Genomic DNA, 23,228 nt, shown 5'->3' with positions numbered 1-23,228 from the left:
CTTTCCCCCAACTTTTCTACAACAAACCCCAGATTCTACATAGAAGCTGAATCTCATATCCTTCAACTTTGTCAGCATTAAGTTAAACTCAAAGTTTTTCCCTAGAATTATCTGCATATCAACTCAAGAGCTTCTTCAGCCAGCTTTTCCACCTTTCTTGTATCCAAATTAGTCATTGTTTTATGTGTGGTTTACACTGATATAAGACACACACCATACGACGGAAGTGACATGTTTTTCTCCACTTGGCTTCAGGTACAACCACCATAGCTTTGCACCAACTCCTTTACAGCTGCAGGATGAATCAGATTATTTCTCTGATCTGACTGAAAATTGCCTTCACTAAAGAATTAAGTGGATGCAACTTAACTCTTGTAATGGAATTAAACATCCTCCACAGGAGTAAGCAAGCAGTCCCACTGGCAGACAAGCCAATTGCCACGAATACAAGTAGCGGGCATTGCCCTTTATCTCCAGTGCAAGAAGCTCAACAGTTTTCCAACACTTCCTGACATGACAGTTCTGGTGCACGTTCCCGTGTTTCGACCCATGACGCTGCTGCCATGTCTGTGCACAAGGCTGCCTCATGCAACTCTGCGGATTACTAGTACAAACATCTAACTGCACTTCTGAAACACGACCTGCTGAGATACCACAAAACAATTTAGCTACAGAACTAAGACTGGAAAGTACTTATGTCCCATTTAAACATAGTTCTCACACAGCTTTCAACACATGATGAAGGAGGAATCCGAGATTACTGTTAAATATGGTAACCGTCACTCACCACAGATGAAGCTGGTTCTGATTAGTCTGCGGCACAGCAGCCAAGGAATGAAGATGGCTGAGCAGCTGGACTCTGTAATGAGGCTGGATGTGATGCATCCGATAGCTAAACATTTCTAGCAGAGTGTGCAAAATTCCCCACGCGTGAGATTTGAACACTGTTGGCAGGAGCTGACCTTATGAAAAAGAGTTTGTAAAGTAAGTTTTCCAAGTGATTACACTTTAAAACACAACTATCAAGTACACTGTGGATAGAGGGCTATATTAGGCTGCAAGTCAATTTGATTTGAAGATTGTATTACCTCAAAAGAGGGCACGTGCAAGCAATGTCTGAAGATGCTGTAAATGTGCAGAGCTCAATAGTCTTTTGAATGAACTTACACAGCAGACATGCAAATTGTTTTAATGAGTGCAATTATCATTTGCATCTAATTACGTAACTTTGCTTACGATTTTATATTAAATATCTTTTTGCACAATGCAGCATAAGTAGGAAGGTCCTGACCGTACAGATGATGGCATAAGGGACAGCAGCACACTCACGTGAAATTGACTGCAGCGCTAGGACAACTGTTTCTTTTATATTAAGATAATGTATACATGTATTCGACATGCTGCATCATTAGATTTTAATTTTTACTATGGTCTCTAATTGCCATTAAAAGAAAATGCTACTGAACAAAAGGAAGGGGGAAAAAAAAAGAACAAAAAACTTTTCTTTCTTACTGATAAAGCCTTTGATGCCCAAGGACTCTATTTCCATATAAACCAACAGGCGACTATAGGTTTCCACAAGAGCAGGAGCCAAGGCCACACTAGATTTTGCATGAGCCAACTTAATTACCCTTGTAGCTATGCTATGGATCAGACTGAGGAAAGAAAGAAAGAAAGTATTTTTCAATCAGAAACAAGGATTTGAAAATTAAGAAATTTATTAAGTAAATAAACAGACCTATACATGACATGTCCAGACATAGGAAAGCTCTCCTGATGATTAGTTACACACAGATTTACAGGTTAAAAAAAAAAACCTAGCTGCATACTGTACCTCATTTTGGCATGAACTGTTAGTGAGTCCAAGAGGTTCATTGGCAATGGGGTAATAGACCCTGATGCCATGCAGTTAGTCCCTGGAAGAGGTGTCCTCATGTTGCCGTTTCCATAAATAGTCTCTACTAGTACACCCATTGGCAAGGTGAAACACTCTGAATTGGTCGAATATGCATTGCACAACAAGGCAATCTTGTAATCATTCATCTGTAAGCTTTTATTTCTTAAACTTTGTTGCAAAAACCTGTATGCCAAAGAGATTAAACATTACGTAAAAAGAAACAAGCAGAAGAACACACATACATTCCAGGATTACAGTCACAATAATCACAGTCAAAAATCCATTCTGAAACAGCAGAAAAAAACAGAATATTTCTTAATTGCACCACATCAAAATGACTACATCTTATGCCACAGCTTCACTGTGTTACGATTTTCCTGTATCAGAGAAACACCTTAGGAGAATAATATCCTTTAAAAATCACCTTTCCAGACAAAACTTAACCCAATGTACTGCTTATCCACACTTTCCAAACCACAGTATAATAAAACAAAATGGTCAATTTGCTTTCAGATTCTCCATCAGTAAAAAAAGATTTATTAATCTGAGATGTAATATATTATTTCTATTAGCTGTATGATAACAGCATTTCACTTTTTATGAAATATTTTGAGTTCATTCCTTTGATAACCCTTATACAGCATTCCATCACACAATACATTTTGAAAACAGACTTGGAGCTTCCTATTCCATTACATCTAGAGACAAACCAAAACATAACAAAACCCCCAAAACTCACTCATGGTGAAGTTTAAGAGAATGAGGAATGGGAATCTGTAACTTGGAGTTGTCACTATGGGCCTTCCGATTCAGATGAATCCAAATACAGGTCATTGCAAAAGCATGAGTTGACTGGGGTTTGTTGATATCAGGCACAGGAATACACTAAAGAAAGAACACACGAATGTGACATATTGCATGTATTAACATACAGAAAACGAAATTAGACAGCCAGCATTCACAAGGTCAAGTTTTTCTTTTTCTGAGTTGCGACACCATAAGCAACATTTTTACAGAATGCAGTCTACTCTCATCTGTATATGCAATTTTAAAATCAAGACTCTGGAAAAGACCCAGACTTCAGTAACTATTTTGAAAAAAAATCCAAATCAAATAATCTAAGATGTCAGCAAATGAAAGTTCATGCTTAGAGTATACAAATTCAAGACATATATAATTACAAAGCATATACTTTTACTCTCAGCCTCACACTTACATATTATTCCAAAATCAGTTATGGTATGTGCTTCCATAGTAGGTACTCAGTGCTTCACCAACATTTTCTGAAAAATCTAACTTGTCTAGCACCACCACTATACTTAAAGATTAATACATTTCCTATGAAAAGGAACAGATATACTCCAAAATTCAAAAGGTTTTCGCTACAGACTCAGGTATATTACTGCCATTGGAAAAGGCACTCTGCCTCCCTTCTTTTGCCAATATCCACATTTCTTTCCCTTTGGTACAGTCACTACTGCACAAGCACCACTGACAGCATAAGTGAGACAGCAGCAACACATAAACAAGGGGATCGCAAGACAGATCCTCTTAAGAGCAATAACTATAGATAACATTTAAACTGCTTGTGAAATTAAATCCTCCAAAATGCCCTAGTACCAAAAACACTTTAAAGAAGTGTAACTCAAAGCCTATCACTACAGTAAACAGTCCTACCACTCTTCCCATATTTTGTGCTGACAAAAGCAATTGCGAGTTCATGAAACAAATTATACTGAAGAATTTCTGTGTGTCCAAACTTAGAGCGGGAAAAATTGCTACATATCAGTTCAGTGCACCACACATTTGTGTTAACATATCCACTGACCCAAAATAGAAGGCACTATGATAAGAGCAAGGAATCAGGACTTCATGCTGACAATGCTGTTATGATGGAAGTTTAAGAACTTACCCTAACTCCCCCTTCCTCAGGAACCTTAATTCTAGAGGAATGTACAAAGCATGACTAGGATTTGATTTGCTACCGCAGAATGAATTTTAAGTAACCATTAATACAAAACAAATTTCAAGTGTCTTTTCATTTTTTTGCACCTGAAAGTGTCTCTCAGTGTACTATTCTGTTACAGCCCAGATGTAACAATAAAATTCTACATTATTCTTTAATAGTATCATCAGTGCTTTAACTCCTCAAAGCCTTAGTCAAACCAAAGTCAAGGAAGAGAGGACTTAACAGAAGTCTTTTTCACCCCTAAAAACACTGCACAAACATGGTTACTGGAAAAACGTAGCTAGGAAATCCTGAAAATTGTCATTTAATTATGAAACATTTCTCTCCAACTATGTAGCACACTGCTGTAACAGTGACTCAGAATGATAGTAATACTGACATATGAAGGTCTCAAGTCGAACTAAAAATAAAGTTTTTAATTTCAGAGAGAAGACTTACTTCTTTCTCAGGATACAGGAGGTCAAAAAGCTTCATAACTGGGAGGAAGTCAGCCAGTGCATTCTTCTGGATGCTGCCAGAGATGAACTGGAGTAGCACCCACATCAGATGGTCTCTTCCTTTAATGAGACCACGGCCTGCCAACTGTCAAAAACACTCAGTAACAGACAAATACTGCATTCAGAAGAAAAATCACTGCAAAGATTCCTATAAAAGTAGAAGGGCAGACTGAAACAGTTCCAGCAGAGATTACTGGGAATTTTAGAGCAAGACTTGGGCAGAAATGTACACTGTGTTTTCAGAGAGATGGCAAACAGGTACATTAGTTGTAACACAGAAACAGACTCTGGAAGGGTCGTAACAATTAATGGCAAGATTTAAAATACATTTAGCTCTTGAGGATCGCTGATTTGAAAAATTAGCAACTCTTAAATATTGGACTTAAATTGTCACCTTGTAGCACAGTATTGCCATTGCTAGCAGCAGGTCACAGGTTTTATATTAACCCTATCTATAAAAAAAGTCTCTGAACTAGAACAACGTGGGCTTGCTTCATCTGGACCCATCTAGATTTACTTCTTTTTTCCTTAATTTCTTTATCTGTAACAGCAATTCTCTAATAATCAGTACTTTACTCTTAACCTCTACGCTTATCTAGCTTGCTTTAGTTTTAGATTAGATTTGTGGATTTGTGTTGTATAGTGCCTATTCTTTCAATGGTTCATTAAGAGTAAATAAAGGAATGCAACCCTAGTAAAACTAATTTCAGTGAAACCAAAGACAGCAGAGAACTAGAATCCATCACAAGTAAAACATAACATACATAGTAAATTTTGATGTAACATGGAACTGTGGACAAATTAAGATGGAGTAATGTGTAGTGCATTAGAAACTGTATCTAAACAGCCACAAGCTAATCCTATGGTGAGGATTATAATCCTACCACCGACATCATACTTTCTCTCAGCAAATAGCTCAGGATGGTGCTGACTTACTGTAACCCCTCCTCTCCTTTCTTATGAAGGACTGGTCCCACCATCCTTAGAATTGAGAGAGGCACTGAGCACCAGAGAAAAGGGTAAATACTAGAAAGTGTATCGTTTTAACAGAACTATTATTAGGAAGTAATAACAACTTTGGACTGTGATTGCCACTATCACTGTAATTGGACAAACGATCTTTGATGAGATTGCTTTGATTAGATTGATTAAACAAACAAACTGTAAGTTTTTGCATCCATTTACATGGCATGTTTCTTCAGCTCACAAACTGAATAGGCCATTCACTCTGAAGCTTGGTTGTAAACTGGATGCAACAGCACAGTACCTGCATCTTCTGAATTATGCCACTTTAACTCCTTATCCTAGACACTAGAACATTTTGAATGCAAATATAATGCAACATCCTGTAACTGAATACACTAGAAACAGACCTAGCTCACAGCAACATAACTTAGGAATCTGAATTACTTCTGTAGAGCACAATGAGCAAAAATTTAATTCTTACAACATAAGGTACTTCTTGCAGGGGTGACTTTTTTTTTTAAAACTTGTTTTGTTTTTAAAATCTCTCTTACCACGTGGGAGCGATACAAACAATTTACCTTTTGATGGAGCGACAGGACCATATGAGGAAAACTTGCAAACTGAAATAGCACAAAGAAAATGAGCTGGCTGGAGAGATGCTGCCACAGAAGCTGACTGGTTCCACCATCATCAAACTTCTCTTCAGTCTCAGACCGTTCCATGGCATACACCACAAGATCCACCAGCTGGTCCTCCAGCACAGGGCAGCGCTGCTTGTGCTGTAAGGCAGAGATCAGATACAGTATTCCAAAAGCCTTGCCATTAACTTCAGAACTCGTACAGTTGCACTTACAGTACAGTATTTTGACAGAAGGCTGGGAAGCATGAAATGAAGTCTGAACTTAAGTTAAGGATAAGCCAGTGCATTAAAGCTGCACTATGTTACAGGTCACAATGATTTTTACATTTTATCACACATGACATAATTCCCTACTCAGTTCCAAAACACAGATCATCAATGCACAAATAACATCTGGGGGTTTTGTTTGTGTTTTTTAACAAATTCAGGCAGAATGTTATTTCTCCAATCTTGCATTCATGGAAAACAAAGTTCATTCTTTTAACACACTGGTGGATATTCTTTTGTTTGTTCTGGGTTTTTTTTTTTCCTTTCGTCTTTTCTCCCTTAAGTACATTTCAAAAGTAAGGATCACCATAAAGAAAAAGATATATCAATTATACCACCAAACCCAGAGGAAACATCCCAGTACACGATATAGGTGTTCAATGACTATTCTCTTTTTCACTCTCATTTTGGGATCACCTACAACTAGGAGCAGAACTACCATCTGGTGAATACCCCTATAATTAGGTGCTGTCCTACTGACACAGCACCATCTGGTACAAGATAAGATCAAAAAGACTTGAAAATTAATCTGATAAAAGTGGTATGTTCTACACACAGTGAATAGAGCAGAAATTACATATCATAGTGATGAGCACTTCAGATGTTAGACTTCCACAATCTCCACAGTAAGCTATGCAAACACAGAAATCATTTAAAATAAGCACCTTTCCTGATGACTTTGAATAACGCTCAAGTAAGGAATGCATTACATATTCAGATACATATGTTGGTACAGATTTATGTAAAGCAGGCCTACTACCGGTGATTTGGAACTCAGATTTCAAATTTTCAATTTAAAACCATCAAGTATAATGTCATATATCACAAGTTCTTTAGTGCAACAGCCTTTTTTTATCCTGCATTTATACAGTTACACTTGTCCAAAATACTATTACTAAGGAAAAAAGCTGTGTGGAATTCAACTTATTTCAGACAGTGCTAGCACTTCAGAAATAACTTAACCTCTGTTTGTTTCATTACAATGTCTATTCAGGAATGCTCACTTTTTTTTTTTTAAACACCCAATGCCTGTAACATAATGCAGCCTTAAAAAGAAAACATTACTACTTTAATGATACAAAGGAAAGGAACTGAGCTGCTCAAACGCTAATCGTGAAAATGCAGTATCACTTTCTAGAGGAAAAAAGGTGTATGTAAAAAAGTTTTAAAAGATCGCCCAAATACTCATAAAACATTTTAGGGATGCCTCAGATGAGTTCTTTGACTTACTAGCCAGGCAGCCTAAAAAGACCCTTTTAATTAATAAAGAAAGAAATAATAAAAGGAAAGAGAGATGCTGAAAGGAGATGCTTGTTCTACCTTCATCGATGGTAGTCTTTTGCTATGAAAAAAAAGAGAGTCTCTTCAATTAAAAATAAAATACAAGAATGGGAAAAGTTGACAAAATATAGCGAACAGCATCCCCTGTTGCATGCTCTTCACCAGCTCAAAACTGAAGAAAGCTACAATTCCAGCTGTGCTTTCTTGAAGCATGCTCGACACAAACCTCTAACTAAAACAGAAAGCATCGATTACAGTTTCACCTTCTCTTCCATTATGCAATGCCATTATCACAGATCAACCATGTTACAGGTTTACAGAGAGCACTATTAACACCACCAGTTGAGAATACTTCACGGTTTTTGTGGTTCATTTCTTTCCCCCTCCCAAAGCAACTAATTATGAAGCAGAGCAGGGTGCAACAGACAACACTACAGACTAGTTTATAATCCAGCATGCAAAACTACTATGTACAGGGCTTGAAATTTAATAGTTTGCTAAGCACTGGGTTAATGTCCAAAAGCCTAATCATGTTAGGCTATATTAATTTAGAACAAAGTTATTCAAGGAATACAACAGGAAAATATTACTGTTAAAAAGAAAGCCAGAATTTCCAGTAGGAATTTTCATTATTCTGAATAATTCTAAGATTGGGAAAAGTTTAGGAGTCAGGAAATTAAAAAAATAAATTCACTCTTTTATTCTGAAAATCATGTTTCTATTGCTTTAAGAACAATTTAAGAAATATAGCACTGCTTCAGATTTTATCTTAATTTAATTTTCTGGCATTTTTTTGTCTGTATTTTCAGTGAATATACATTTTTGCACAAATTTTGTATCTATAGTTTTGGAGCACTCAGAAGTAAAACACTGTGCTGTGTAAGAATGTGAAGGATTGAGGCCTTGTTTTATTAATTACTCTTAACTGAAAGAACATCTCAGTACATACTGAGACGACTAAAAATATAGGTGAGAGCCGATTCCCCTCACAAATAAGTAAGAATTCATGTTTTGGTATGGCTTAAACAAAACAAAACCAAACAACAAAAAAACCGCCAAACACTGTTTTGGATTACAGATGGAAAAATATAGCATTCAAAACCACTATGCTTTTTTCCTAAAGAGGACATTACGCAAATTTTTGTAATTTGGTTATATAAATACATATTCTCCATTTTGCCTTAAAAATAATATTTAAAGATCTGACAAACACATAATCTCATTGAAAACATTATTAAACTGTAAAGAAACACAGGGGGGGAAAAAGCACTACCATGACAACTTGATACTAAAATTTCTTGAGACCAGCCCTCTGATGGACTAGTGGTACTTTTTTAAGTGAATCAAAGCTTCAATTTGGTTTGGGGTTTTTTTTTTTTGGTTTTGTTCTTTTTTTTTTTTTTTTTTGGTTGGTTGGTGGGTTGGTGTTTTTTTTTTTTGGTGTTTGTTGGGTTTTTTTTTGGGGGGGCAGGGAGGGTGGGTAGCAGAGGGAGGGTAGCATTAAAAATGTTCCCTAAAAGAAAAGTATTTTAAGAAGTCAGTAAGGCTAGCTGCAACCTATTACGGTTTTTGAGTATTTTAAGCAAACAATACTTTGCTCAAAAACATTTAAGAAATATCTACACTTAAAAAATGGATTCAAAAGACCAAACTGCAGAGCCCAAGACCCCTGCAAGAGTATATGGTGTCTCCAAAAGTCCAGTTCAATATGTGCAAGTTAAATGCTTGAAGTAGTTAATACAAGACAGAACTATAGCCCCCCCACTTACTTTCATTTTCCAAAACTGTATGCTACGAAGACACAAAACCTCAAAGCTTGTTGTTTATATTATGTTTGATTCTACTAAGTTCAGTTGGTATTCTCAGGTTTTCCTCACTAAAAAAAATGGGAGTTAGCGTCAACAAGGAAGTTGCACTCAAGTGTTCTCAACGCACACTCTTACAGTCAGAAATATATAAAAAATAGTCACACTCCTTAAATTAAGTACTTTGCCTTGCTAATACTAGTAATATTGGATAGTAAGTTCCCAGCATCAACCTACACTATTTTTAAAAGGGAAACGAAAGTCTATTTTTGAATACGGCATTATGTCATTCCTTTCACTTAATGATTCTGCTCACACAATGCACTGACAGACATGAAATAAACATCTTCCCCAAGCAAACTATCCCGGTTTGTAGCTAGGAGAGAATACAACTACACATTCACTTGAACAAGAGTATGGATAGGTCATTTCCTACTCAAAGCTGCAGATCACCACTACTCGTTTAGGAGGTGACCAACCAAATACACTGTTTAAAGAGCAAAAATCATTAATACTACAGCTGCTAATTATTACAAGTTTGTATAACATTACAGAAAGAAGACACCTGAAAATTATCTCCTTTTTCAAATATTCCCCAACCCAGAAAAAACAACATTTAAGAAGTTTTTGATTGTTCAGAGGACTGCAATACAACCCTGACTGCAATTACGCAAGCAAAAATGGCATTTTATTCTTCACACAAGTCTGAACATACAGAGAAGGTAAAGATTTAAACCAAAACATTCAAACTGACTTCATAGCCTTAACACATGACTAAAGCTCAATTTTAAGAACCAACTGCAGGATCCCTAAACCAGATCTTAATTTGGCATCAGTGTATTAAAACACTCTGAACTGTTAATCATCTTCCAAAAAACAGATTATTACAAACTTCAACAAATTCTTTAAAAGATAATTAAGTATTGGGAGTATCACCCCAGCTAACAGCAGAATGTAAATTCACATAGAATCATAGAATCATTTAGGTTGGAAAAGATCCTTAAGATCATCAAGTCCAACCATAAACCATGATAACATACATGATGAAATAAATTTACATCTCTACTTCCTATAGATCAGTTCAAACAAGTATACAAGAGGAGGTACTGTCCCGCACAGAAGCACACGGCAGCCAAAAAATAAAAATCCCCAGATTCCAACAAAAGGAACATTCTGAAGTCCGTATTATTACATCTGGACTTAAAGCCACATGCTTGATAAAGGTATTAGAAAACCTCGTCCCACCACAAAATCCCACAGTAAAACTTAAGAGAATCCTGAAAGGAACATATGAATCTACAAACATCAAATTTTACCTTCATTCTCCTCTCTGCAATGTTAACAGGACATCTGGATTTGTACTTTTTTTTTTTTTTTAATACAACTCAGAAAACTGTTCCCTCAAGCCATCTCTAACACGGATCTGCTTAGTTAAGATTGAATTAGAAAATCTCATCGTTCATCCTCAAGAATATTTGAGAACTAGGACAAATTTGGCTGAACTATTCGTAGTTTGTGATGCCAAAAGATTCAAATGAAGGCTCTAATCCTGCAACTGGATCTGTTTAAATAGTTGACAGGGTATACAAGTGGCTTCACATAAATAATTAATAATTATAAACAAATAATGATCATTGCTTTGAGGTGTTTCTGTATTTATTTTGAAACAAACTTAGCACTATTTGCATTTCTAAGTGTCTTCTATTATACTGACAATTCAGTTCTGCAGGTTAGTTCAGTTCTAACAATAAAATACAAAATACAAAATTATCAGCCATTTTACTGAAAGCAACAATATAGTTACACAACTTTTGAAAAGCTACTATTTTTTTGTCAGGTGGCTACATTAACAAATTCAACTATAACATGAAGTAAATTTGTACCTAAAAGTGAGTAAAATTTTAATGTTTTCCACAGTTTTAAACAGAGTATATTAATGTTTAAATGGAACATTATTTCCTGTTTTATAACTCTACACCACCTTACTCTATATTTGTAACTCACAAATTTTCAACAGCCCAAAATTCTTTATGCTGGTATAATTGTAGTACCACAGCTATAGTTCATGTTCTGTCAGCATTTCCTTTATAAGCTACATTCCTGAAGTTTGTTCCTTGGCCATAAAAATTCATGTCAGGTTGAAACGTTGTGTAGTAATTCCTATACTGGTAAACAAATTTTAAGTATGGTTCAACATATTTCATTATTTCATTTAAATTTCCTTCAATCACTTTCAGAGGACCGTAAAGTAGGAGTTAAAAACCAGCATTTTTAACATCAATGTTTTTTGACCTGAAAGCACAGACTATCCACAGTTAGAAGAATAAAATTAGTTCAATTTTTTTTGTCTAGATCTTGTATTATTTACCAGCTACAAGATGCATAGAGGAATAGTTTGATCTATTAACTGAATGTAGACACAGAAATAGACACAGAATACAAATACTACTCATTTCAACACTAAACCTAGCAGCTCATTTCCAAGGTTTAACATTTCAGCTGCTTTAAGTCTCAAATACAAAAGATTCATATACAACATAGAGTACTGTTTGCTAAGATGTAGGAATCTGCGCATTCAAAAACATTGTCGCAATCCAGAAAGAGCACTGGTGTATTTCACTTACAATGGGAAATATACACAAGGTTTCAGGATCATGTAAATTTTATAGTCAAGTTACAAATCTGAAAAAAGTTTCTTAAATGGAAACACTGACACAACCTTCACTATAGTATTGCAAACAGCAACGCTATTTTATAAATCTTAAACAATGTTTTTTAAAGTAGGTGTGGAATTGATTATTGTAACAAGGGATCAACTGTAAATATAATACCCGTAATTTCAAATTTCAAGCAGAAGTAGTCCACTTGGTTGATTTGCTCAGGCGCTTATTTATTTATTTAAACAAGCAGTCAAATTTTAAGGAACTACTTTTCACATGGTATTCAGCATCACCTTTCTTTCACCTATCTCGGAGAATATTATAATTGCCTGTTGGGAAGTTTGTTACAGAGGCTTCCTAATGATAAGAAAATTCCACTAGTAAAGCTTTTTCTTTCTTTTTTTTTTTTTTCTTAAACAATGACATATTTACAGCTTTACAATTTTACAATCAAGTGCAGTGGATGTTTTTCCACCTGCATAAGGAAAGAAATTTTGAACTAAGAATCTCTCCTCATCCGAAAATTCCAGCAAAGTAAAAGTTCTTATGACTGGTGAGGGAAATGGTAGCAGTCCATTTCAATGAAAATTTTAGGACTGAAGAACCACTGACTGTCAGCTTTACGCTACATCTCTCACATCTCTACAGATTTGTAGTGAGAATTTGCCCTCGACTAACGGTCCTGCCAATTTCAAGCCCTGACTGTACATGTATTCTCTAACTGGAATCAGTGGCTACAAAGCGGCCAGCGTATCGTTAGTCACAATACAACAGTAAGGTTGTGAACATACCTGAGCAATGTTCAAGGTCTAGAGCATTGGAGGATGGGCAGGACAAGACAGGACAGAACAAAAATAAAGGAAGAAAAAAAGAAAAGACAAAACAGTGACTATGAGGCCAGCCTCAAGGATCCCCAAGTCAGACTAAGCCCTCCCATTCTAAGGTATATATAAAAAGAAAAAATGTAACAAAACAAAACCCAGCTTTTCACTATTCTAATATTATAACATGCCAATATAACAGACTACAACAATGCTTTAAAAACTAATGAACAATAACCATTTTTAATGTTTGAGCTAGCAGTCTCCTACTGTCTGTCAAAGGTGTACTTGAGGCTGGCCTTATAGGAAAAAAAAGCAATGCAAAAAAAAAATCATATTTTAAATCTCTACTTTTTAATTTAACATTCGTAAAGCAATATACAAATGATAGGAACAACAGTGTCCAATTAACCTAATATGATCTCATAAATAAAAAAAAAAAAAAAAAATTTCACTCTCTGGACCTAAACTGTTTTGCTTAGTTAGCTATAGCAAAGAAAAGAGAAAAAGAATAGTGCAGATTCTACGCAGAATTAAATCATGTGTTACAGCATAGTACAGTACCTGCTTATTCAGACCTAGCATATTGCAGACCATATCCCTTGAATACGGTTGTTCCAGCACATATCTCAACAAAGCAGTCTGTGGCTCAAACAGATCCTTGAAAAAAATAAAAAGCAATCACATACAAACATATATTGCCTCAAGATTATGTTTAATACTGAGTTTACGTTTAACAGAGTTAAACAATGTAAGAATGAATGTTTAATTTATACAGATATGTATTATCTGGAAAAACTTTTTGCTCTCTGATACTCAAAAGGACGAAATAATCGCAGCTAAGAACAGATTTTATGGGGACCAAGTAGAAGAATGTTCTTCATCCAGTAAAAGGATGGTACACTTTTTGAAACAGCCCTCAAATACTGGAAGACCGTCAAGAAACTCAAAGGAAGCCAAGTAAAACAACTGAGGAACCGTGTGACCAAGATGCATAAAAATCCTAAGTAGCATGAAGAAAGTCGATATGGAACAACTGCTCACTTTATCTTCCAACAGCTGAATCAGTTTAAAGAAAAACATTATCTGAAGTTAGGTTCAAAACAAACAGAAGGACCTGATTCCTCATGCAACATGAAGCTGAAATGCAGAACTCCTTAAAGGGATGTTGAGGATGCTAAAAGGTTATACGGGCTCAAGAGGAGACTGAACAAATATTTGGAAGAGGAAAGTTTACTAAACATACAGAAACCAAATCTGTCCCAGGAAACACCCAAAATTATAATGGCTGTAGAATGTGAACACTATATATGTCACTAGATATGCTATCTTTATATCCTTCCTTAGACACCTAGGATACCAGGAATGGGATGCTGGACAATGCAGATTTTTGTCCTGAACCTTTACAGCTTTTACATTCTTTCAGTACACCACTATTTCACACTCAGAGTTTTAAGTTTAAATAAGCTAACTTATATAAGTTAGAATTGTAAAATTACCTTTCCTATGGAATAACAAAGAGCACAGAAAAGAAGAAATTATCTTCCCATTCTCTTTCATCTCCCCACTGCTAAACTAATTTTCCAATCAATTCTCTGCTCTCACACTCTCACACGCACACACCCACAAAGCACATTAAACATCTCATGTTCTTCAGCATTCTGGGCAGCAGTTATACCACACACTACTTTAAAGGTCCTCCCCATATGGCTTGAAACCACTGAAATATATAACACAGTGAAAACATCTACATCTTCAATCGTAGCCTAGCTGGAACACTCAGATATTCACAGTTGAAACTGTTTTTTTTTTTTCCCCCTAATGATACAAAAGTTTCACATTTATTGAATATAACATGTTTAAGAAGCTTAATAAGGCATACCTTATCATATGGTAAGAGACCTTTCAAAGGAAAACGAAGGGTTGTAGGATCCAGCTTCCATGAGTTACACATGGCACCTGAGTTATTTACCACAGGAAGAAGACTACAGCGACCTACATGCAATGAAACATAAATTCTAAAACAGTGAAACTGGCCTATTGTTTAATCATTCTGACGCAAAAGTTAGCCTCAGCCACTTTTATGCTCTCCTTAAATTTCTACTGTTTAAAGTTTTTTACCGTAGGATTGCTTCAGGCTGATTTTATTTTTGTAACTGATTTTCAACTAATAAAATATTTAAGGAGTAAAATTCCCGTTTATTCAGTCTGGGTATCGCGAAAATGAAAGTAGTTGTAAATATTAATCCAAAAGTGACCTTTTAGGTTACCAGAAGACTGTTCCATTGCCATTGTTTGACCTAGAGATTTAATTTTGGTACACTGACCCTCTCCACAAACAAAATGGTATTACTAATTTAAGTATATAATCTAGTCTTTCGATTTTCCTTCGTTCACCCTATAAGACAAACTGTGGGCAGGATTCTGTTCAGCGAGCTAGCCAAATACAAGCATCTGTACACCTTTTACAGTCAATGGAGATCTAGTCCAGTCAGTCAGTATAAGCCAATGTGATTCAGATGACCACACACAAAGAGCTTTTCGTAGGGTAAATTTAGACTTGTTAGTGTAGATTAGACACCTGGGATTTATTTCAGTCACTTAAAAATAGGCATCTGAACTGAGACCCTAGCACACCTGTGTATCAGCATCTAAATTTAGGTGCCTCAACTTTGAACTGACAGTGAGATTTAGGTCAAATTCCATTACTTCTATTGTCCAGATTGGCCATACTACTATCAGATAAAACAAGAAGTAAATAAGTATTTCTTTCTCCCCTTCAACCATATCTATACAGGTCATTTACACATACACGACTCGTAAAAATTTGTGTGTGATCCCTGCGAGTCATATGCATAAAAGCTATGCTACAGTTTCAATAGAAGAGTTACTACATGCCTGTGAAACACAAAATGCTTTGGAGCATTATAGATGAATTTACATTCTTAATTTCTGCACTGAAGAAGCTCAGTTGCAATAAACCTTGCTCAGACCTAAGAAATAACACAGCTGTTACTAAGCTACTTAATTCTCAAAGCAAACAGATGACATTTTTATCTTTTTGAAGAAAAATGCAACAGGCACCACAATTAAAACAGCCAAATTTTAATCTTCAGATTTCTAGCAATAAACAAAGGTGAGTTTTTGTTTCACAGAAAAGGAGAGCCAGTACTCAGATGAGCTAGGAAACATTCATACAGGAGTCTGCAACAACAGCGATAAGGCTGAGCGGCTACAAAAGCTCCAATGGAAACTGAAGTCAGAAAACACTCTGTGACTAACATACCAGTAGATCCGTATTAACTCCAAATCCTTGAGCACAGAAAACCTGTGATTTTCTTAACGCCTACTGTAGTTAGAAACTATATGGCCATGTAATGAGTAGTATGCTTCCACTACCAGCTTGTAGCAAAAAAATATTTTGATCTCATCAATATGAATTTTCCCCTTCAAAGCAAAAACTGAAGAGAAGCAAGTCTGAGAACTGACAAGAGTAAAGATACTACGTGAAACATGCTCTGAATCATTTTGCTTAGATAAATATATGCCCCAAAAGCCTGTAAGAAACAAAACAGTTCAAAATAAATTAATTTATTTTGAAGTCATTCATGAAATCATTCTCTTACCACAAATGGAATTTATTCTTGCTGTAGGTCTGAAGGTATCCACAAAATCCGATACTAAATTACCTAGTAACTGGGTGAGGAGGAAAAAAAAAAAAAAAAAGTTAAGGGTTTAAGTTCCAGATGTTGATAAGGAATATTTAAAAGTTACAAATAGTTTATACATTTTAATAAAATATACAGGAATCTACTAAAATAACTAGCTTCCTACACATTTTGAAAAGTTGGAAAAATCATCCAGAACCTAAAACCATGAAAGGAAAAAATGTGACCCTATAAAGAAGGGACAGGAAGCACTCTTCTCAGTTTGCACCCCAATGAGAATTTATATAATAATTGTTTCTCCTATGCGTACTATAATATTTCAGTGCACACCATTTAGTAACAGATTACTTAAGCTTTAGAACTTCTGTTCATAACAAATCTCTGTTTGCCTCTCAATAACAATTCCACAAAGACAAAGGACCTAGATTAGTACACTCTGGATTAAATCTTGGCTCAAAAGAGGTCAGTAACAGTTTTCCCATTAATTCAAGGGAGTCAGGATTTTATCCTTTTCTAGACACCTAGATATTTTAACAGAACACAAAATTAAAAACTGGATCAACATTACATTCTTTTTGGAAACAATGACCACTTTCATTGCACCAGAGCCCCAAATATTTTACCATAACTGAATTTAAACAAAAAGAAAACACCTGTCAGCTATTTAAAGTGATTTTTCTTATCCTGAAGCCACAGAGAAGCACAAACTGCTATGTAAGCATGACCTGCACTTCCAACTATATTCAACAAAACCAATGCAATGCTTCAAGAGTTTCTAACATCAGATCATAGGTCAAAACTACGTCATCAATTTCATGCAAGAACACAGGAAGTTGCTGCTGCAATCACATCAAGCCTGCATCTTAATTTACACGCCTAAACACAGAGCTTACTGCTGAATAGAAGATTTTAAATCTTTATTTAAACTTTATTTTAAAAAAATAAAAGTAATTTTGTTTTCTGTGGAACAAAACTCTAGACTACATGATTTGATATCATATCATTACCCAATGGGGAAGTTTTCCTTCAGGATATAGTTTTCTGATTTCTGTAACTGCAAAGTAGGCAGGTAACAAACATGCATTTCTTTCCAAAATGTAGGCTACCACCTATAAATAAAAAAAAAAAAAAAATACATCAGTGTAAAAGACTTTGGGAAAGGTAAACAAAGGTGTAGTCTGTCTACTAGTCTGAGGCAGCCCATGAAAACAGATATAAGAACTAAAATACTTAGGTTGTATTCTGATAGCACTACATTAGTTTAAAACCTGGTTTTAACTGTGTAAGTGTACATTAGACTGTTTAAGCCTAAGTAAAACTATGCCTGTATGTCTGCCTATAAAGTATTGCAAACAATTACTATTTTTATTCACTAAGAAAAAAATAAAGAAATTAATCTCAGTATTATATCTCATATATCTTACCTCACACAAGTCTAACATTGGGCCTGACTCTCCTGTTAGGGATTTTAGTGCTTATCTACAATATCTCCCAAAACCTCTTTGTTTACTGTATATAATGCAATTACAGAAAAGAATTGGAGCACAAAGAGTAAGTCTTTGTGGTTCAACTGTACCAACTCTCAAAGAGAACCATCCCAGCTATCAGAAACTCACTAATAACAAAAGAATGAGGTCTTTCTTCCTCTATAGTAATAACACATAAAATTCCAATAGTTACCTCTCTTGCTGCTAAAAGCTGCTGTACAACAGCTGAGCTCACAGTGTTTGGAATTGTTAAGATTTTCTCTAGGATCACTTTCAATAGATCACGCACACCCTAAAAGAAAGCACACAAAATTAACATTCCCATATATTTTTTACTTCTGGCAGAAAGATTACACAATCAATACGGTCTGACAATATTCTGACAGACAAATTAGATTTTTGTTGCTAAGTGTCAGAAGACAGACTGCTACTGAGAATGTGAACAATGATGACTTCAAACTCCTTATGGAACTTCTCAGTCTTAGGATACCCCAGACGAGAAAGTAACTGTTGAAATTTTGATGCGCATCCAGAGACATCCAACCTACAATGGCTTGTGCAGGCTGAACAAAGTACAACGTTGTATTTTATGTATTTTGCTCTAACACGCTCACCAATGCTGGTGAGGTGATTCTCTGCAAGAGACGCATGGTTTCCTGCTCCTTCTGTTAAGAGTTGTACCCTGCCAAAGACTCAGCTTTCAGGACCTTTTTCCTACGTAGCAAAGGGGTCAGAGCAGATGACAGAACTTCAGCCTTAAAGCTTGACAGTATTACTTTCCCATTACTTCTGCAACTGCATTATGGTCATTTAGCCTGTAACCGAAAGAGGGATGAAAGATGACTGTGTAATAGAGAAAAGAGCAGGAACAGTTACACTGTCCATATAGAATTATCTATTAAGGTAAAGCTCAACTATGAAAAAGGATTAAAAGTGGTCTCACTGAATTATTTTTTTCTTTCATAATCAAAGCAGACTTTGAAATACTGTATGTCTCTGACATAAAATCATAAATCATAGCCAGAAAATAGCATGACTTAGCATGAAGAAAGGAATGAGTGGAAGAGACCTTGTAGTCTACACCTCCAATAATCTTCCGGACCAATTTAAACGTTAATGCCCACAACTGTGTCCTCTCCCATTCGAGCGTATCGGAGTTTATCAGAGATTCACAAACCATCCTGGCAGAAGGAGACAATGTGAGAATGAATGACAGATAATAAGCATGTGTTCCCCAGCAATAATTATACGATGTCATCATAAAATACCCTCCAATATTAGAACTCCCATTTATCCTATTTATCGATTCATTCTGACATAGCTCACCTGGGTGGCAAAAGTCCAGTTTCTACTGCCATTGCTAAACAGTCATAAAGAAAAGAAATTCTTTTAGGACTATGTTGGTTATGAATGAATCTTACAATCCACTGGACGCACTGTTCATGGGATTCCTGAAAATGCAGTAGAGGGGAGAAAGAATGTATTTACAGGTACTGAAACAAACTGTAAAATTCACATAGTATCCTACCATATAGAAATGAAACTAACATAAGAATAAGATTATAAATGGTAGAATTTTTCCAGTTGTCCAACATATAGTTTTTCCTACAAGTCTTTTGATCTCATTTTGAAGAAGTCCAGTTGTCCAACAGAAGTTGTCCAGTTGTTCAGTAATGGAAACACCTCCTAGCTGAAACACTGATTCCTATACTCAACTTTGGTTTTTACATATAAGTTAGCACAGAATAAAATAGAACTGTTCTATATTTTTTTTTAACTTCCTCACTTCTACCAGAAATTCTGTAACTACCCTTTTTTGTTTATGTCTTTACTGTTATACTTCCATTTGCTTATCTTTATTTGCAGTGCACACCAACCTCTGCTGAACAACTATATAATCTTACAAATGTCAAAACTAGCATGTTTTCTTGCAAAGTCCTATATTCTTACTGTGTCATATCTGAAACCAGATTCTGAATGACTGGACACAGACCTTATAGCTTAAGTGTCTGTCTACTAGACAAGGTATCCCTATATTAAAAAGGTATATAAGTACATGTAAGTGACAAATTAAATGTTAACCTGGGAAAGACTGCTCCAGAATTGCCTAAAAGCGCCCAGGCAGCTGATCAGTTTGGTTCGTTCATCTTCAGGAGTGTCCATAAACATACTAATGCAAATAAGAACATTAGTTATTAGCAGTACCTAATGAAAGAGCACAAGTAGAAAAATACATTTATACAGAAAGTCTCGCACAAATAAACTAACATTACACTCACCCAGGAAAAGCTTCTTCAATAACTTCTGTTTTCTGCAAGAGAAAAATCCTGAGTGAGGTATGGTGAAAAGGTTTTCTACAAGTATCACCCCTCCAGGATGAAGCTCAAAAGAGTAAGTCGTACTGTTATGGGACTCTATCAGAGAAAGATGTACTTCTTCTGCTACACTAGACTCTTTCAAAGTTGAGAATGCTTTGTTTCCATACAAACACATAAACAACATACCTCATGGATCCAGATTAAGGCTCTTTGTTTGGTTTGGTTTTTTTTTCTTCTAAACACCTACAGATTAATTTACTTCCCAAAGTTGGAGAAATTGTTCGATTCTGTTATTGCAGCTCTTCTTTAATTCTTTGAAAAAAATTAATATTTTTGAATCCCATTAGGTTTTCGTGCCACTTACATTCCATGACACTCAGCTACACAAATCAAGTACAGTTACTTTCTCATCTGAGTTTAGATCCATTGCTTTTTGAATTCCATTGAATGATTATACGGTCTTGTACTAGGTGAAAGACTATATATGAATATCTAATTTATCTCCTCGAAAACATTCTTTTTTATTTTTCCCCCCTGAAAGGTTTCTACATCATATTTATTAATATGTATAATATGTATAATAATAATACTCAGATGTGATCTATAACTGACCACTATGTATTTTCATTTTTATATTGTAGAAATGACAGCGTGCAACAAAATAATCTGTCTGATGATCCTTTTCAATCATAGAACTGCCTGTCACTGCTCCTCAGAACTTTCTCAAGAAGCAAAAGAGAAACCGATACTCATCTGTTCTGCATAGAAACTTAGGTAAGGTTCACTGGTGTCCATGAAGTTGGTAATAGCAGTAGTGAAAGTAACAACTTACTATTTTCTCAGTGAAATTTTCTAAGAGCCTTTTTTTCCAGTTTCATAAAAATCTTAGGCAAATAACATTGCCTAAAAACAGGCAACGTTACAACACAGTCAAAACACAATGTTGAACATGTGAAAACATAATCTGAATGACAGTGCCAAAATGAGAAATCCATTGGGTATGGGCAGCTAATATGCTACGAGCAACTTAACATCATTCAAAGAAAAGTATATCGTGCACTTTATAACGCAAACCTAAAACAGCAAGAAAAACCCAACCTTCCCTCTCCCGAAATTCATCACATGGACATCATTTTCAATTACACTTCTCTATGAAACCTCCATATTCTTTCCAGTTCTGATAATCTGACCAGTTGTTTCTGTCCGAAATATCAGTCAGGCTCCTGTTCAGGACCTTATCAGCTACTATCACCCCCATGTTTCCGATCACGAAGTACTCATATCTACCAAGAAGCTTAGTCATCTGTGCTCTACAAAACAATGGCTTAAGGACCCAATGACTTGGGTTCACAAAGGGAAAGTCCTATTTAACTAATTTGATACCCTGCTATGATAAGATCACCTGCCTAGTGGATGAAGGCAGGGCGGTGGATGTAGTTTTTCTGGATTTTAGTAAGGCTTTTGATACTGTCCATCACAGCATCCTTCTGAACAAGTTGTGGGATGAGCAGGTTCACAGTGCGCTGGGTAAAGAAGTGGCTGAAGGCCAGAGCTCAAAGGGTTGTAGTGAATGAGGCTATATCTGCCTGACGACCAGTCACCAGCGGGGTTCCTCAGGGGTCAATTCTAGGGCCAGTCCTGTTCATTATATTTATCAATGATCTGGATGTAGATGAATGCACCATTAGCAAGTTTGCTGATGATATAAACTGGGAGGTGTTGTTGACTCTCTCGAGGGACAGGAGGCCTTGCAGAGAGATGTAGATAGATTGGAACACTGGGCTATGATTAATGGGACGAAATTTATCAAGTCGAAATGCTGAATCCTGCACCTAGGACAGTGTAATGCCAGGCACAAGCATCAACTGGAAGAGGAATGGCTGGAGAGCAGCCCTGCAGAAAGGGATCTGGGGATGCTGGTCAACAACAGCCTCAATGGGACCCAGCAGTGAGCCCTGGCACCCAAGGGGGCAAACCGCATCCTGGGGTGCATCAAACACAGCATAACCAGCCAGTCAAAAGAGGTGATTACACTCCACTGTATTCAGCGTTGGTGGAGTCTCACCTTGAGTACTGTGTGTGGTTCTGGGCTCCACAATTTAAGAAGGATGTGAACGTCCTTGAATGTATCCAGAAGAGGGCAACAAAGCTGGTGAGAGGATGGAAGGAATTTCCTATGAGGAGTAGCTAAGAACTTTGGGTTTGTCTAGTTTGGAGAGAAGGAGGCTGAGGGGGGACCTCGTCGCTCTCTGGAGCTTCCTGAGGAAGGGACGTGGAGAGGGAGGTGCTGAGCTCTTCTCCCTGGGATCCAGTGACAGGACATGCAGGAACGGTTCAAAGCTGTGCCAGGAGAGGTTTAGACTGGATATGAGGAAGCATTTTTTTACTGAGAGGTTGGTCAAACACTGGAACAGGTTTCCTAGAGATGGTCGATGCCCCAAGTCTGTCAGTGTTTGAAACCCATTTGGACAATGCCCTTAATAACACGCTTTAACTTTTGGCCAGCCCTGAAGTGGTCAGGCAGTTGGACTAAAAGATCGTTGTAGATCCCTTCCAACTGAAATAGTCTATTCTATTCTAATGACGCACAAACTACGCCAACTGAAATAGTCTATTCTATTCTAATGATGCACAAACTAGGGTTCATTTTGCGGGTATCATTGTGCAGGTGTATTTCCACAATTCGCTCACATCATTATGTTGGCTGAAAAAAAAGTCTCCTCAAGGCATTCACCTTCTCATAGCCTCCTTTCAAATGTCTCCTTAAACTGCTTATTCTACAGTAAACTCAGCACACTAGAATTTGGTTTTGGGTAAGCAATCTGCCTCTCTGTTTTATGCTCAGTCCTAGTCTGCGTCAGCGTCCTTATGAAAACTCAACAGACGGAGGATTTCAGCTCTGAGAAACCACCTCCCCTTCGCTGATCTCCCGGGCGCGCCCCGCGATGGGCC

At 36.4% G+C, this 23,228-nt stretch overlaps 1 protein-coding gene across 2 annotated transcripts in view; it reads right to left on the bottom strand.

Moving 5' to 3' along the window:
* Positions 1-22,830, bottom strand: part of MED23 (mediator complex subunit 23) — a 39,167-nt gene extending 16,337 nt beyond the window's left edge. The window contains exons 1-17 of one of the 2 annotated variants that reach the window (XM_009697387.1): positions 22,807-22,830; positions 20,238-20,269; positions 20,041-20,128; positions 19,285-19,409; positions 19,028-19,139; positions 18,152-18,250; positions 17,479-17,580; positions 16,430-16,499; positions 14,686-14,798; positions 13,368-13,463; positions 12,774-12,791; positions 5,908-6,108; positions 4,305-4,448; positions 2,637-2,782; positions 1,835-2,080; positions 1,513-1,655; positions 788-962 (exon numbers count right to left, since the gene is read on the bottom strand). In XM_009697387.1, coding sequence (XP_009695689.1) covers positions 788-962; positions 1,513-1,655; positions 1,835-2,080; positions 2,637-2,782; positions 4,305-4,448; positions 5,908-6,108; positions 12,774-12,791; positions 13,368-13,463; positions 14,686-14,798; positions 16,430-16,499; positions 17,479-17,580; positions 18,152-18,250; positions 19,028-19,139; positions 19,285-19,409; positions 20,041-20,127 — 1,877 coding nt within the window. In that variant the 5' untranslated portion in view covers position 20,128; positions 20,238-20,269; positions 22,807-22,830. The remainder of the gene's footprint in view (positions 1-787; positions 963-1,512; positions 1,656-1,834; positions 2,081-2,636; positions 2,783-4,304; positions 4,449-5,907; positions 6,109-12,773; positions 12,792-13,367; positions 13,464-14,685; positions 14,799-16,429; positions 16,500-17,478; positions 17,581-18,151; positions 18,251-19,027; positions 19,140-19,284; positions 19,410-20,040; positions 20,129-20,237; positions 20,270-22,806) is intronic. The other variant, XM_009697388.1, reaches the window with a different exon arrangement.
* Between the last annotated feature and the right edge of the window lie 398 nt (positions 22,831-23,228).

This window comes from Cariama cristata, unplaced genomic scaffold, assembly GCF_000690535.1.
Source record: "Cariama cristata isolate BGI_N322 unplaced genomic scaffold, ASM69053v1 scaffold11813, whole genome shotgun sequence".
Classification (NCBI taxonomy): Eukaryota; Metazoa; Chordata; class Aves; order Cariamiformes; family Cariamidae; genus Cariama; species Cariama cristata.
This window is presented reverse-complemented; position numbering and strand designations above follow the sequence as displayed.